Source organism: Odocoileus virginianus, chromosome 1, assembly GCF_023699985.2.
Source record: "Odocoileus virginianus isolate 20LAN1187 ecotype Illinois chromosome 1, Ovbor_1.2, whole genome shotgun sequence".
NCBI lineage: Eukaryota > Metazoa > Chordata > Mammalia > Artiodactyla > Cervidae > Odocoileus > Odocoileus virginianus.
The window spans coordinates 45,686,242-45,704,497 of NC_069674.1; the positions used below are offsets into that span (position 1 = coordinate 45,686,242).

General features: G+C 40.8%; 1 protein-coding gene across 3 annotated transcripts in view; it reads right to left on the minus strand.

Moving 5' to 3' along the window:
• Positions 1–18,256, minus strand: part of OSBPL3 (oxysterol binding protein like 3) — a 198,280-nt gene that overhangs the window by 89,235 nt on the left and 90,789 nt on the right. For all 3 annotated transcript variants that reach the window (XM_070467611.1, XM_070467622.1, XM_070467606.1), the window contains one exon: positions 9,544–9,783. In XM_070467611.1, the coding sequence (XP_070323712.1) occupies positions 9,544–9,636 (93 nt within the window). In that variant the 5' untranslated portion in view covers positions 9,637–9,783. The remainder of the gene's footprint in view (positions 1–9,543; positions 9,784–18,256) is intronic.

Here is an 18,256-nt window from a genome sequence, read left to right on the forward strand (position 1 = left end):
GTGGTGGGAGCTTAGGTAAAGGTGCAAAGGGAGACAAGCTGGACTCAATGGTAGGGCCAGGGTGTGTGGGACCATAGACAGACATCAGATTATTCCAAGGAAATCTCCTATCTTGTCTCTGTCCTACTTATTACATGCTCACTTCTGAACCTTTAGTATTTTAATAGCATCATAGACTCAGACTTTCCCCTCTCTGGGGGGGAAAAAAAAACAGTTGAGTCAGTTTGTGTCACATTTGCCTCTATAGCTCTCAGAGATAAGTCCAGTAACTGCAAAACTAGTAAGCTGTGCTCTCAGCAAAAGCATCTGAGGCAGGTTCTGCCTTCCTGTAACCTGCACTATGACCAGGGCCAATCGTGAATAAACACATCGATTCTCTTAAGGTTCCCCTTGTGGTTTTTACCAAACCAGTGTTTCTAAAACCCACCAAAATACATTTGCTCTGCTATTCTAGAACTGCAGATCAGTTTGCATGGTTCAGCAACTTCCGAAAGTGTTTGAATAGTTCGGTTTCTTGTGCTCTTCAGAGTGTGGAAGGCAGCTAACTGGCATATGTAGACATGCAAAGTGACAAGGAAATCCTGATTATTTAAATAAATCATTTTAGCCAAAGTTTTTCATTTCTTCCTATAGCAAATGTTTGTTTTTTCTTTACAAGACTTAGGGTAGAAATATAGAGAACTGAGTCTTGTATCTTTGCCTTTCCTATTTTCAGTGCATAATGTCACAACCACGGGTATGACCAAAGCCTAGGCTATAAGGAAAAGTAAAATGCTCAGAAGGGGGGGGGGGGGGGGCATTCCAAAAAAATAAGATGGAACTGTATAGATAATTATTTTTCTCTGTTGGAACCACCAGAAAAATAAGAGCTCTAGACAAACAGACCTGGAGGATCCTTTTGATTGCTTCCCACATCCGTGTTATTCTTGCCACTGCATGTACAGAGGTTTTGGCTTCTGGAGGTTTGTTTGAACAACAATCATTTGTACACAGGACACAAGGAACTGGAATTAACTTCTAAAGCAGCCATGTAGCATCAAAACAAACCCAGCGTTCTTCAAATATATAGTTGCCTGACCCTCTACCACTTATTAGCTGTGTGACTCTAAATCGGCAGTTAATTGGGCCATATTTTCTCTCTGAAGTGTAGAAAAATACAGACCTCACTGGATTGTTTTGAGACTCCAAAGGAAAAGTAGGAAAGGATGTTGTGAGCTCAAATGATGCTATCAGTTGTTTATTAACTTCTAGAGTCCCTGGCTGATTCTTCTTCTCAGAGCAGCCTAGACAGAAGCCAGACTGTTTGCGTCGCAGCTCAAAGGATGAGACAGGGAAGCAGTCGCTGTGTGGTACTGCTTGAGGGCTCCTGGAACTCCTGCTTCTGGAAGGTGAATCTGTATCAAACACTTATAGAGCGAGCACTTACTATGCGCAGACTCTCTCCTAACTTGAACGACTGGCACAGCTTTACAAGAAACCTAGATACAGAGGGGTCAAGGACTTTGCGCAAGGTCAAACAGCTTACAAACAGTCCATGATTTGAACTCAGGCTATTTGCTCTCAAGCAACTTCATGCTCATTGCCTTTTATTTTCTGTGACCATCACAGAACAATGTGATACAATCGTGCCACTCCCAAGCCACTCCTCCTTGAGGAGTTCTTCTTGTGGTGTTTATTCAGTCTATACTTAACAAAAGACAGCAGGTAAATTTCAGCATCTAAAGACAACACGAATTAAAAGAAACAAATGGGACTACATATTTTCAGTACCCAGATAGCTGAAATTACAAACACCTGAACATTACAGCTTTAATTCACTCTTCTTGGCAAATTCTCTCCCATTCAACTCCTGTGTTTTCAGGGTTCTGGCACCAAGCCCAGCCAGTCTGGGCTCCCTGGGGTGCAGCATAATCTAAGAGCCTGCAGAAATAAATTCTCATCGGGTGACCCTGGGAGAGCTCAAAGTTCCACTTCAGATTACCCCAGGGACAAGAGGGCAACAAGAATAAATTGCATAATTGTACGGAGATTTATGCAGCAATAGACCTCTCCATTTCAAATCTCCTGCAATAATGAGTGAAGCAGTTGTTAATTATTTTGGAAGGATTCATTTCCTGATTTCTTACACAGCAAATGCTACAATGCATTTAAAAAAAAAATAATGGAAGCTATGTTGTCTTTATAATTCACAGTCTTCCCAATCAGAGTGATTTCTCATTTGTAGTGGTCTGTTCAGCTGTCCTGTCTTAAGTAGCTTCACATCCCTGCTCAAGGTCTTTTAATAATACGTTCTCAATGGATACTGAATAAATAAATATTAGGGTATATAGAACTCTTTCAGAAAAGACAAAAAAAGGGAGACAGAGAGAGAGAGAAAACCTATTCATTCAACTCTAGCACAATCTGGCTTCTGAAATGTGTTATTTTGAAAGTTCTAGGAAGGAAATGTAAGGGGGCAGTGGGAAAAAGACAAGAGGAAATTACTCATGTTTTACAAGTTTCAAAATAGCAATTCTCCCTCCCACTTAGACATCCCTTAATCTAGTTAATATATGTACAGAGCTTTGTGAATTGCAGTCTTTCTATCTAGTAACCACATGCTTATTCACTCATTTAATCCACCTCTACCAAATGTCTAGCATGTGCTAGTTTAGGTACTTTGTATTTATTATTTCACTTAGATCTCAAAAGGAAGCAAAATTACCTATATATCACAGCTGAAAAAAATCAAGGCTCGGAGGTTTTCTATTACATGCAAGGTCATCCAGCTAACAAAAAGCAGAGCCAGTGTGAATGCAAGTCAGTTTCAACAAAGACAGTCTTCTGTTCCATACTTTCCAATACAGCAGGTTGTTCGGAGACCCCAGATACAGAAAACATTTATAGAGATTTCATCACTTGCCATTAAAAAAAGAAAAACTCAATAGAGAGGTCTTTGTTCATTTTTTGAAATCCTTGTTAGATGTCTGTCACTGGAAGGAGGGAGCTTGGGAATGTGCAACTTTTTGCTCTTGTTCCCCACGTGTCCCTGGCCATACATTCCAACCTGCCCATGAGACAGGGATATTTGCTGCTGGTGTTCAGTAAATTCAGCCCAATAATTTGCAGTTGCTATGTACAAAGCCCTATGCTGGAGCCATGACAGCTCAAAAGATGTGTAAATAGACCCAGGACTCAAAGAACCATACACTCATTCAACCAGTGAATTAACCAAAGGAGAGGAGAGAAAAGGACTGTGTTACGCATGGCATTAGCCAAACTGAAGGTTCGCAAACAGAACATTTGTGAAGGCTTCTCTCAACTCCTGTCTGTAGGCCTGACAAAACTGGGGTACCCTCTTCCTCTGTTCCTGTTTTCTCATGAACGGACTTGAACCGGCCTTTCACAACCCCCACTCCAAGGAAACCTCTTGGCAATGTCACCAATGGCCTCCATAATCAATGGTCATTCTCAGCCTCACTTTGACCTATCAAACAGCCACTTTAAAGTATTGCAATTCACATAAATTGCATGTATGTTGGAAATTACATACAGTGAGCATATAGTATTTTTATAAAAATTATTTTTAAAGAGATAAAGCAATAAATGATTTTAAAAAATCACAAAATTCTAAAAGGCGGAACAGTTTCACATGAATCAGTCTAGCTAAAGGGGAGAGCTGAGCCAAAGTCTGGGATGAGAAGAACAGTGAAGCAAAGACTGACTTTGAACACTACAAGGAATGGGGTATGAAGACAACAGTCAGAAGGGACCAATAATCTATTCTTTGTATAAGCTGAGTTGCTTTAGTTGGGGATTTCCTGCAAGGAGAATAGATTCCTATTGAGTTAAGATGCTATATCTGAAAGACTGCTTCAAAGAGATCCACTTCTTGTGCAGAGTATTGGGGTCCTTAAAATGAGAGTATTTCAGTTCTGGGTCTGTAATTGGCCAAAGTAAAGGGAGCCCATTAATAACTGTTTCTAAAATTTACAGAGGACCTTTCTCCAGCAAGTTTCGCTTGCTTTTAGCCAGTGAAAATACTAAATTTTCTCTCCCATTCCTGTAGAGGAAACAGGAGGTGAGTTTTGTCTCCATTTAATAGACGGAGAACTGAAGTGAACCTCACTTGCCAGAAGTTCCTCCAATGGCAGAATATAAAGACTGTAGCAGTCGTCTCTTGATTTCAACCTGCTAATATCACTAATGGCACCTGGTCCCATCACTTCATGGGAAATAGATGGGGAGACAGTGGAAACAATGTCAGACTTTATTTTGGGGGGCTCCAAAATCACTGCAGATGGTGATTGAAGCCATGAAATTAAAAGACACTTACTCCTTGGAAGGAAAGTGATGACCAACCTAGATAGCATATTAAAAAGCAGAGACATTACTCTGCCAACAAAAGTCCGTCTAGTCAAGGCTATGGTTTTTCCAGTGGTCATGTATGGATGTGACAGTTGGACTGTGAAGAAAGCTGAATGCTGAAAAATTGATGCTTTTGAACTGTGGTGTTGGAGAAGACTCTTGAGAGTCCCTTGGACTGCAAGGAGATCCAACCAGTCCATTCTAAAGGAGATCAGTCCTGGGTGTTCACTGGAAGGACTGATACTGAAACTGAAGCGCCAGTACTTTGGCCACCTCATGCGAAGAGTTGACTCAATGGAACAGATCCTGATGCTGGGAGGGATTGGGGGCAGGAGGAGAAAGGGACGACAGAGGATGAATTGGTTGGATAGCATCACCGACTTGATGCACATGGGTTTGAGTAGACTCCGGAAGTTGGTGATGGACAGGGAGGTCTGGCGTGCTGTGATTCATGGGGTCGCAAAGAGTCAGACACGATTGAGTGGCTGAACTGAACTGAATATCACTACGGGGTGAAAATGTGGCACCCACGCTACTGTTTACCCTGCCTGTGCCCACGGCTGTAGCAGAAAACATGGCATTCTCTCCCACTGAACCCAGACTCAACTGCACAATACTTCTCAACATAACGCTCTAAGTAGCAACTACCAATAGCTAGGTGCTGGCACGGGGAAAAGTGAAAAAACACATACCCATGCAAGGACAAGGCCGAGCAAAACAGAATAGAGTAAGAATTTAATTCCTGTTTGCTCTTGTTTTAGGTACAGGTTCTGCCAGATGTTCAATATATCAAATGTAGTGTATATATTTTAAATTCTGTTACATTCTTCTCTAAAAGTACTTTGTTAATGTGTGTAAAATAAGATACATTTAAAAAGTACACATTCATATACACATTGTACACTTCTGTAGACTTCTGCCCAATACTATAGAGGTATGGGTAGGGACATGTATGATAGCTGCAAAAGTTTCTGGGACACAAAGTAGAACTCTTCACTATGAAATTTTAGGTTTTCTACAAATAGGAATGAAATTCAAAGTAATGTTAACTATAATAAAATTAAATGTTAATATGAATTCAACACCTACTATGAATCTAACCCTAGATTAAATGCTTTAGTTCTAATCCTAACAATAATCCTATGAGAAAAGAACTATTATTCCAATTTCATTGATGAGAAAACTGAAGTTTTAGAGAATCTAAGGTTGCAGAAACAAATATCAAGTGGAACCAAAATTGGAGAGTTCAAGTTCTAATCATTAGGCATAACTTTCTAAAATTATCTTGATAAAAGTGTATTTATGGACTGTTCCCATTGACAAATGAGGCATTCTGTATATAAAACTTCAAAAGTCCTAGTATTCAAGTTAAAAGGTCACAGAACTCTTCTGCTTGGGTTTTCAAGGCTGTAAGTTGTAAACTACATCTTAGGTTCAATTTGTAGAAGTGAAAAACACAGATCACATTTAACACCCAGATCTCATCATTTTATCCTTTAAGGGAGCAAACTCCTCTAACAGATATTTAGAAAGGAGAGTATCCACACATAAATGAGGGCTCCTTGAGATTTTATATGAGGAGGTTCTCGGATAGGAAAAACAAGTTCAAGTTCAGTTCAAGAAACAAGGACAAGGGAAAATTCAGTGGGAGGAACTGAAAGACAGACAGGTGGCTGGCATACAGAGACCTAATGTCACCTGGTGATGGTCGATGAGAATTTATATGAAAATGACTCTAGAAGACCAAGTCTTTCAGCCAAGGTTGTACTGAAAGTTTATACATTTAGTGCCACTTCCCTATCACCACATGAGCTCCCATGAAAAATATACAAAGATATAAAAATGTAGGGGTTTATCCCCTTTGGTATGTCTGTGTGATTTAAAAAAAAAAAAAAAAAAGATTGATTATCTCATGGATAAGACACAAAATAGAAATGCAAAGAATACTGCAGACAGAGGTGTCCAGAAGTTCTACTCCTGTGTGCTCATAAAGCTAAAAATATCCCCAGAAAAAGGCTGAGACCTGAGCTAGCTTACCGCTGGAAATCAGAGAATATGGAGGGGGGAGCCATACACTACAATGAAAGACTTTATAATCTGCCTATCCAGGGAGATGGCAGAAGGCAGACAGCCTCAGCACCAGGACCTGACCACACTGCGTGCTGGCCTGATAGTGGTTCTTAGATAGTCATAGTTGATGTGAACAGAGGTCCCAGCTACAAACAGAAGAGTTTACTCTGGACTGTTGTCATCAGAGATAGGAAGTAGGTAATAGGAAATTCTGAGCTAGGGCAAGATAAGTACAGAGAGAGGGATACGGGGAAAGCAAGTGCAAAATCACACCCTAAACTGTAATTTCAAAGCACATGAGAAACACTAGCATTAACGAAGATGGCCAGTAAATTTAACATCTGACTTACCTCCTCCAGATGGAATGTACAGAACCTAAAAATGACTTTCATCTGGAGCTTTAAAAACAAGTAGGTTGTTACACAGATTATCTTCATTGGCTGTATTTTAAAATTCCTCAAATGAAATTTCTTATTATACATAAATCTTTAAGTTTTAAATTGAACTTGAACTATCCAGAGATTGGAAATACAGCATGATCATTATATTTAGAATCTGAAAAACCCCTGGATCAGGCTGTGTTCCCTAAGAGTCATAAAGTAAGAGCTTCCATGGACCCTGCATTTCTGCAGCATGTTCAGAGACTAAAAGACAATCGTGGGATGGTGTATGATGGAGAAATGGACATGAATTGCCAAGGTGGACAACACAGAGGGAAAAGCTGAGCCAATCCTGTAACAGAACAATTATTTTGACAGAAGGATGGAAAAATGGACATAATAAGAAAAGATCCCTAAAAAATAAACATGGCTTGATAACTAGATTCTGGAGAAGGAAATGGTGATCCACTCCAGTATTCTTGCCTGGAGAATCCCATGGACAGAGGAGCCTGGCAGGCTACAGTCCATGGGGTGGCAAGAGTAAGACACAACTTAGCAACTAAACCAGCACCACCACCATAATGAGATTCGGGTTAAAGTTGGAATGCCTTGCTGAGCTACCATGCTCAGTTGCTTCAGTCATGTCTGACTCTTTGCAACCACATGGACTGGAGCCTGCAAGTCTCCTCAGTCCGTGGGATTTTTTCCAGGCAAGAATACCGGAGTGGGTTGCCACTCCCTCCTCCAGAGGATCTTCTTAACCCAAGAATCGAACCTGTGTCTCCTGCGTTGCAGGTGGATTCTTTATCACTGAGCCACCAGGGAAGACCCAGAGTTGGAATAAACTTATTAAATTCTCCATCTTTTCTGCCACAGAGGAAAAGTATGTATTGATATTTATAAAGCGAAATTACATGCACATTAAACTGAGAGATCCTAAATATAAAAGATGACCATTCGGTGAATGAATGGCTGAATGATCAACCCATTCTAAGTCAGAAAAAACAGTGAGGCATTACGCATATTCTTACTCTTTACGCTGGAACTCAAAAATAAAAGCTCTGTGAAAAACCAAATTAATCAGTTTCCAGTAACACATCAAAAACATGTTTCTGTGGTATTCAGTCCTAGAATTTCATTTCCTGCTCCAACTGCTATGCTGTTATATATAAGCACTGGCTGCTTGAATGAATCACATGCTATCCCTTTATCCAAGGAGGACACAGGAATAGATGCTACTAAGTGCAAAACACTGGGGGAAAATAATACACTTTTAATCCCAACCAGATTTGTGGCTGACAGAAAGAAACGCCCCCATGCAAAGCTGACAAAGTGGGTGAGATTAGCTACCCTCATGAAACTAGAATTCCTAGGGAGCCATGATGTATTCTGGAGGAGGGCATGGCCACCTACTCCAGTATTCCTGTCTGGAGAATCCCACGGACAGAGGAGCCTGGAGGGCTACAGTCCATGGGGTCACAAAGAGTTGGACATGACTGAGCGACTAAGCACAGCACAGCACAGCACATGATGCATTAGACAAGGAGTAATTTTCGTCATTTGTTTTTAACCCCAGAAGGAGGTGATGACAGTAATGGATGAAAAAAGTATTCTTCCTAACCCCTCAGGGGAGATCTTGGAGAACTCCCCAAATGCCCCTATGGCAAAATCTCATTTGTCTGGAATTATAGATTCTAATGCTATGAAGCAGTATTGAGAGGCGACAAGCTCTCTGTCCGAGGCAGTGTTGGAATGCAAAGACCTGTGATGCCTTGTCATAAATGTGTGCATGTGCCGGAGGTGGGTGGTTGCTTGATTGTTGCTTCCAAATCTGGAATCAAGGACTCAGGGTCAATTTAGGTCAGTGAGTCCCATGGAGGAAAGGCAAGGCCAGCACAGCCTGCAGACGTTGAAAAGGCTCTGAGACCACTTTGACTGTTAAACTCGCAGCTTTTGGACAGCCCACTCTCAACTGAAGGTGAAAGAATTATAATGATTAATGTGCATTTACTGCCATGGATCTAAAATCAGCAAATTCTGCCAACAGGGGTTTTTTTTAAGAAAGGATACCAAGGAACAACATATAATTAGCTGACAGTTATTTAGGAGTTAATTATTCAATCCTTTGTTTCACTTCTTCCTACTTAATTCCTTTTGACCACTTCTCTGTTGACTTGCTTTCCATGCCCATTAGAGAAGTGAAGCAGGTGAGACTCCAAGTTATAAGGGGGCATTCTGTGATTGGAAGCAGTCATAAAAGGTTTGGTAAAGGGAAGGAAAGGAGGGCAGGAGAATATTATAATTACTGGAAAAGTGATTGTTTGCTTTTTTGTTTTGGTTAGCGGGGGTGTAAAAGAAAGTGTGAGCTCTGAAGTCAAACAGAATGAGCTTTGGTTTCTTGTTTCTGCCACTTAATAGACAATCTGTGTGTCCTCAGGCAGAATAACTTGGTTGGTCTGACTCAGCTTCCTTACAGAGAAAACAGGAATATCAATATCTGTGTTGGAAAACAGTGGCAACAATTGAATAAAATAACGCAAAGAGCCAGATACAAATTTTCCCATCCAGCAGACTCTCAAGCTGCATTATGAAAATTATATAAAATTTACTCCTCTCAGATAACTAAGATAAAACTAAAATCAAATGTCCCTAAAATGAGAAGTAGGAGTTCCCAAGTAAATGTACACATATTAATCTGCAAATTTCTTGATTTAAATTTGCTCTTAAAATTTCCATTAAACTTTACCTGCCGACTTCCTTGCTTGGAAGAGCAGCTGCTTGTGCTCCTCGAAGGTGAGACCAATTTTTGGGATACTGCAAGGCTCTTCTCATCACTCATCTTGAATAGCGTGTCACTTGGCCTCAATGTAGTCAGAATGCCATCAGAAGATAGTGGAGCAGGGAGTATGGAAGTTCCACACAGGCAGGTGGCTCAGCTTTTATCCAATATGTTTTAAAAGCATTTTGGATGCCCTAAAGGAAATCCCTAAAACCAAAATAAAAGAATTAGCAAGAAGGTCCCAGACATCAGATATCATCTATAATTAGCCACTGAATGTCTGAAAGTGGTTTATCTACACTACAGAGTCATGATGGTTAGTCACATAAGTGACTGGGAAGGAAAAGATGCTTTATACCTATCTCTTATTGGAAATTATGGCAGCGGTTTTTCACATACATGGTTCTTCATGTAGCTTTGCAATATGACAAGCTTAAGAACATTAGTAGAAAATCTGAGTCCAGACACAGAAAATCTATACCATAAAAAAAATCCCAAATCACAGTGAGATACCACTTCACACCCATGATGATAGATATAGTAAAAAACCTGAAAAATAACAAGTGTTGGAAGAAACTGGGACCTCCAGGTAATCCTGCTAGAAATTAAAAATGGTGCAGCTATAGTTGACAACAGTCTGGCAGATTTTGAGATATTAAACATAGAATTATCCTATGATTCAGCACTTAATACTCCTAGGTATATACCAAAAGAATTGAAAAAAGTATTCTAACAAAAACTTGTACAAGAAGGTTCACAGCAATGCTATTTACTCACATAGCCAAAGGTAGAAATAACCCAAATGTCCATCAACTGATGAATGAATAAATTACATACTGTAAATGATAGGGATCTGGATGTTTGTGCCTCCCCCCAACCCCTCCATCCAAATTCATATGTTGAAATCCTAATGCCTAACGAGATTGTATTAAAAGGTAGGTGTTTGGGGAGGTGTTAGGTTCTGAAAGAAGAGCCCTCATGAATGGAATTACTGCCCTTATGAAAGGGACCCCAGAAGTCTCCGGCCCCTTCCACCTTGTGAGGCTACCATAAGCCTGCCACCCAAAGAGGGTACTCTGACCATACTGACATTCTCATCTTGGACTTTCAGCCTCTAGTCCTGTGAGGAATAAATTTCTATTGCTTATATGCCATCCAGTCTGTGACATTTTGTTAGAACAGCCCAAACAGAATAAAACAGTGTATTCACACAATGGAATTATTATTCAGGAATTAAAAGGAATGAAGTACTGACACATGCTATAACATAAATGAACCCTTAAAACATTATGATAAATGAAACAAGCCAGACATAAAAAAAAAAAAAACCACATATTATATGTTTCTATTTATATGAAACATCCAGAGCAGGCAAATCCATAGAGACAGAAAGCCAATTAGTGGTTGTCAGGGGCTGGGGGATTTGAGGAATAGAGTTCAGCTACAGGGTTTCCTTTAATGGTGATTAAAATGTTCTGGAAGTAGTATATTGTGAAAGTACTAAATGTCACTGAATTATATACTTGAAAATGGTTAAAAAATTTTATGTTATGTATATTTTACTCCAATTTTTTAAAAATCCCTTTCTGTTTTTTTGAGGGGATGGGGTTGGGGAATTTGTTCTACCAAACAAATTGTTCTACCAAACAAAGATGTCTGGAGACATCTTCTAAAAATAATTACGTGGTGTAACAGAAACCATGGGGAAAGGCAGAATTTTCCATATCATCTATTAGTGTACTAGTAAGGGCTTCCCTGGTAGCTCAGCTGGTAAAGAATTCACCTGCAATGCAGGAGGCCCCAGTTTGGTTCCTGGACAGAGGGGCCTGGTGGGCACGACTGAACAACTAAACACAAAACTAGAACAACGGCCACTAGGTGAGTCCTACCACTAACTGCCAAGCACTTTAATACGGGTTCCCCACACAGTGTCTCATTTCATCCAAGTCTGATGGGACGGATGTTACATGTATTTTACAGGGAAAAGCCAAGTTTCCAAGAAGTTAGGTCACTTGGCCAATCACACCGCTGGCAAGTGACTGAATCCAGGCTAGATGCCAGGCCTATAACCTTGGTGCTGGCAATCAGCAAGCCTGGGTAGCCAGGACTCGTGAGAACAGCTACTGCCCCATCTCTGGGACCTAAGAGAACTGAGGAGCTGAGCTAGGAAGACGCAGGAGGGAGCACATAAGAAGCCAGCTCTGAAGAGGCAACGCTCTATCTTTTCCACAGCACCGATCTCCAAGATGGCGGGTATCTCTGGTGGGGAAAGGGACAGACCAGGACAGACGCAGAGACCACTTTATGAAATCGAATCCCCTGAAACTGAGTTCCATGCTGAACTGGTAATTAATCTCCTTATCCAAAACTTTATTCCCTTTCTTGTTTCACAGCTGTTCCTTCTCAGGATTGAAGAGTATCAAAGTAACAAGGCAGGAGCTTGTGGAGCCTTTCCAGGAAAGACCAAGTGTCTGAGACTGTTATGCCACCTGACCAATCCCCCATCCCCGTGTCCTCCACCTGCCTCTCATTTATAGGAGAAACTTGTTTATATAGAAACGTGTTTTAGTTTCCTAGGTCTCCCCTGCGTCTCAAAAGGCTGGCTCAAGAGTTAATGATTAGGAAATATGACGATGTAGAAACAAAGAATGGCTTTTGGGCCAGGAAACTGGTAATAATTTAGACTATAAACCACGTAATCACTCAACTCCCAGTTCCATGAAAGATAGAAAGGTCTGACTCAGACCTGTTTTTGCTGAAATCAGGACCCCATCAGATGAGAACTGCTGACCATAAGCATGGAGACCCCCGACTGGGTTGAAACTAGAAGACTGGTGATGCTGGAAACTTTACCTTGATACCAATCAGTATAAGGACTGTGCACAAGCTGAGTACACACCCCGCAGCCCCCTCACTTTCACTGTCTTTAAAACCTTTGTCTCCCAACTGGCAACTTGGAGATGATCTTAGGACATTAGTGCACTATCTTCCCAGGCTGCTGAGCTCCCGAATAAAGTAATTTTCCCTTTTCCACCAACTCTTGTCTCTTGAGTACTGGCCTTCTGAGCAGGGAGCAGTTGGGTTTGGTGCAGCCTCACCTGGTTACATTTACAAGTGGTTGGCTGTGCTGCCCCTGGCCACCCCTTCAGCTCTTTAGCGGGGAACCACTGCCTTCATCCACAGCCCTGAGTTAAGGATGACTAACAAGTTTAGGTTTTGCCTTCAGACTTTTATTTAACACACTAAAGTTCAAAAAAATTCTACAACTTTCCCAAGCATATTAACAATAATTAAAAATTTTTATATCTAATTTTTTTAATCTAAAATTTTTATATCTAATTCATTTTATATCTAATTTTTTTAAATCTAAAATTTTTATATCTAATTCATTTTATATCTAATTTTTTTAAATCTAAAATTTTTATATCTAATTCATTTGGTTCTTAGTAAATTATAAAGAATTATATAGCTATCCAGGAAGACACTAGTTAAATATGACATCAAACTTCTGGTTAATTGTTAAATACTCAAGTGTACTATTCCTTTCACTAACACTTGTAAAATAATGAATATGCCAAGCTCATAAAATAAAACCAAGACAACAAAGAAAAACGTCAAAATCTCAGAAAATAAGATAAAGGTAGCTGTAAGTCATGGAACTCAATTCCCATGTTGCTTTTATAGAGCTTCCCTACAAATCTATGTATTCATCATACATCGAATCCAACAATCAATAAGACTGAAAGCAAACCAACACCAGCTTCCTGGGAAGTTAGCTTTACTTACAGGGCAAGACTAATTGTACCTAAAGTTAGAAGCAAATGCAGCCCAGTTAAAAATTACAAGAGAGGCTGTTAAGATGTATCAACAGTGTATTTAAAAGCAGTGTTGGCTGTTGCTATTTAAGAAAGAAAGAAAAAGAGAAACCTGATGGGAACCCCAAATGATGAAATGTCTGCGGGGGCAGCCATTGCTATGACAACCGGTTTCACAGTGGATGAGAAATGCCAACAAAGGGATTCCACTTTTGTGTGTTTTTTTGTTTTGTTCTGTTCTGTTTCAAGGCTGAGATTCTAACAGTGAGAGCCTGGGACGAGGTGAAGTGTGACATGTGCAGAGGGACAGAAAAGAGCACTTAGTCCATAAAATAAGAGTCAATTCTGAAACTGCAAAATCAGAAACACCATAATCCTGTCCTAGAGTAGAGGCATCTGATTCAAAGAGTCATCTTTATCTTTTAACTCTGTCAAATTTCATCTTGCAGGCAATAGCTACTAAGGCCAGAGCTGTGAGTAAGTGAAATCCCATACTCGTTGAAATTGGAACTTTGAGTAAAGACCTCTGAAGGTACCATCTGCTGTGGCCCCCACCCCTGCGTCGTCCTCCTCCTCTTCTGGGTAAAAGAAAAGGTGGGAATCCATAACCCTGCCCACATCCACCCCTGGGTGAGTTTGAGATGATGCCTAAGGAAAGAGATGTCTAACCTCATCAGAAATTCAGTCAAAATTACTAGGGGCAGCTTAAAGGACAAAAGAAGTCAAATGCTGGGGAAAGGATATGCTCAAATCAGGGCAGAATAAAGAATGAAGGCAGTAGTAGCCCCAGACTAAGGTACCAGAGGAGTAAGCTGGTTGCGTGGAATGAGGCAGCTATTGCCTCCAACTTAGGGGACCCTGCAGGCTGGTCTGGGGATGACCGAGGCCGGGGGGAGGGCTCGGAGGTGGGTCACCAGAGGAAAGACCTCGATGAGAGTCCTTACACAGAGGACCTTGACAAAGGGGAGTCACATGAAAGTCTGGTGTCATCCACTCCAACTAGCTAAGTGAAAGGGCAAAGAGAAAGCCCTGTAGGGAGACAGACACTGGCCAGCGGCCAGGCCACAGATCCAGTGGTGTAAGTCTTGAAGAGGAGGGTACACTTGAAAAGCCCTGGTGCTTTCGATCCCCCCATGGACAACCTCTAACTCAAGAAGATTATTGGCTTGAACAAAATACAAGAGTTTTTTTTAAAAAATAAAAAAAAAAATACAAGAGTTTTCTTGCTCATAGACTGAGAACAACCTTAGGACAATATTTCCCCCTTATTATTCACTGAGTCAATGTACATAAAGTGAACAAATCTTAAGTGCACAGACAACCCTGAGAGCCTACATTTTATATTTGCAAATACTGACATAACCACCACCTGGATCAAGAAATGGAGCATATGCAGCCTCCCCAGAAGGCTTCTGCACCCTCTGGCCCTTGCCCTGCCTGGTGGGGGGAGCTGGTTCTTCTGCTCCTGCAGGTACTGGTCAACATTACCCCAGGGACAGAGAGCTGGGACCTCCCGAGCTTGCTAGAACAGGAAATAAGACAGCTCTTGTGCCTTCTGGCTAATACAAGTGTTTGTTGTGCAACAGAACTCACTCTGAGACTCACTCTCATTTCAACAAATCACCTAGTAGCCAAATCCAATAGGGATAAGAAGCTCAATGCGTTTACGTCAATTCAAAAATGTTCCTCTTGGGCCTCTGGGATGAGCTTGGGTCCTCTCTCACCACTGCCACCCATCTGGACAAGCAGCAGGGTCAGGTCCAAGTGAAAATGGAGCTCCAGTTACAAGTCCACTGGGCATAAGATGTGTGAACATACACCGTCCCGAGGCTCAATTAGGGAAGAGAGAACACCTATTTCTACCAAGAAAGGGGAAGAATAAAAGATTGCTTGCGCTGTCAAGCAATTTGGCAACAAAGGCTATTTTAAGACCTATTTTAGAAATTTTCACTAAGAATAGAATGTGCAGTTTGGGAAAAGACACAAAGAAGAGATTCATATCAAGACCTACATGCCTTCATGAAAAGATGCTCAATATCACTAATTATTAGAGATATGTAAATCAAAACTAAAATGAGGCATCACCTCACAACTGTCAGAATGGCTCTCATCAAAAAGAACACAAATAACAAAAGTCAGTAAGGATGTGGAGAAAAGGGAACCTTCATGCACTGTTTGTGGGAATGTACGTTGGTACATGCTAAGTTGCTTCAGTAATGTCCAACTCTTTGCAACCCTATGGTCTGTAGCCTACCAGTTTGGTGCAGCCATTATGGAAAACAGTATGGAGGTTCCTAAGAAAACTAAAAAATAAAATTACTATATAATCCAGCAATCCCACTCCTGGGCATATATCTACACAAAAACATAATTCAAAAAGATACATGTACCCCTATGTTCATAGCAGCATTATTCACAATAGCAAGACATGGAAATAACCTAAATGTCCATCGAAAGATGAATGAATAAAGATGACGACACACACAGAAGAATACTACTCATCCATAAAAGAATGAAATAATGCCATTTGCAGCAACATGGATGAGACCAGAGATTATCATACTAAGTGAAGCCACAAAGAAAAGGACAAATACCATGTATCACTTATATGTGGAATCTAAAATATGGCATAAATGATTTTCTTTTTCAGTCATTCAGTCGTGTCCAATTCTTTGTGACCCCATGGACTGCAGCACACCAGGCTTCCCTGTCCTTCACCATCCCCCAGAGCTTGCTCAAACTCATGTCCATTGAACCTACCTATGAAACAGAAACAGACTCACAGACATAGAGAACGGAGTTGTGGTTGCCAAGGGGATGGAGCAGAGATTGGGAGTTCGGGGTTTGCAGATGCAAACTATTACGTACAGAATGGATGGAAACTATATTCAATATCCTGGGATTAAACCATAGTGAAAAGAATATAAAAAAGAATGTATATATGTATATAACTGAGTCAATTTGCTGAACAGCAGAAATTAACACAACATTGTAAATCAACTATGTGTGTGTGTGCTCAGTCATGTCCGATTCTTTGCAACCCCATGGACTATAGCCTGCCAGGCTTCTCTATGTCTGGAATTCTCCAGGCAAGAATACTGAAATAGGTTGCTATTTTGTACCCCAGGAGATCTTCCTGACCCAGGGCACAAACCGGCATCTCTTGTGTCTCTTGGATTGGCAGGCAGTTTCTTTATCACTACATCACCTGGGAAGCACTTCAATTAAAAAAAAAAAATTTTTTTTTAAGACTTATGTGCCTTGAAAGGAGCTAGACATGGGTTTAAATTGGTGCTCCCTTATTACAAACTCTGTTCACCTTGATCAATGTATTAACCTCTCTGATTTTCAGGGTTTCCTTATGTAGGAAATGGGGAACTGTGAGGATTAAATGAAAAAATAAGGATAAAGAGCCTGTCCTGAATGCAATAGACACTTAACAAGCTAGTTTCACATCCTCCTTACTTGACTTCCTGGAAGTGGCATATGCACCAAAGATACAATCCTATACTCCTCTTGCAACCAAAAACAAATAAGCACTCCACAGAATGTCAAAACATTTTTGTCTTTCAATATATTAACATTTCCCCGAATCTGTAACACAAGTGTGAAGAGATTTTTTAATTGTCAAAGCAGCATGCTTTACTTTGGGATAAGCCATACATGCAGAAAGATTAAAGCCACATAGTTCATCACCACTGGCTGCCCCCAAAAGCAACTAAACTGGTAGATCTGGAATGGCAGTATATAGCATAGCCATTTATTGATCTATTAGACCTGAGGGTCTGCACTCACACACTTGGTCATGTTTAACTTGAAAAACAGGGTTTGCTTCCAGCCTTGGAAACAACTCCTATGAAGACCAGATGGCATACAGTTTCAGTTAATTTAGAATTTCCCAGTAAGATATGCCAACTAGAGACGGTTCTTTACTACCCAGTTCCAGGATTAGCCACTGCAGTCATTGACCTTCAACATACCATGAAAGGATTTCGGGGTGGAATCAGGAATGAGGCACTCTGTGCTCGGGAAAACTGGCAGAACAGGCCTTTAGATAGCTAGATATTTTCAGAAGAAATTTTATGCAGGCAGTTTCTTGCATCTTTCCATACTTAGAAAAGTATTAAAACCATTAACTAAGATATTTGTTCCTCATGACTGGCAGCAATACCCTGCCAAGATGTGTGCTTGATTACATGTACCCCTTCTCCAAAATCACATACCTACTGAGCTATTCTCCCAACTTCTTCGAAGCAGTCTTCAGGGCGATCTGAGAGGCTGTCTCTCAGGCTACAGCCCTCAGTAAGCACCCAAATAAAACTAGAACTCACAGCTTTCATGTTGTGTGTTTGTATTTCAGTTGACAAATATATGGATAAATTATGTACTGAAGTAACACCAAAGTATGTATAACGGAATGTCCATTTCTGGTCTTCATTGGTAAAAGAAAATTATTCAAATCCTGGATATGCATCTTTTTAGAAATGATACCTTCTGAAACCTCTTGATTCCCAAAAATGCTACATGATCAAAAGTAGGGCTTTCATTATTTGATTGTAAGCTCCAAAATGATCAGAGCTTTCCAGATGCTAGTTCTAACCACAATGCCCTTGGACAGCTGGCCCTGGCTTTCTGTGTGCGATGCTGGCCAATCTGCATTAACTGTCTGTACTCTGGACGGCTGGACTGATCCAGGGAGGCTGACATCTGACTGTCCCTGGGGGATGAGTCCTGCGTCTCAGAGGCAACGGAGTTGCCACCCCCCCTACCCTAATGGCAGACAACCCCTCCACAAACATTCTGTGCTTGTATTTTCTCTGTCCTAGACCCGCTGGGAGGACAGGGGTCTAGAGGTCTAAAGATGC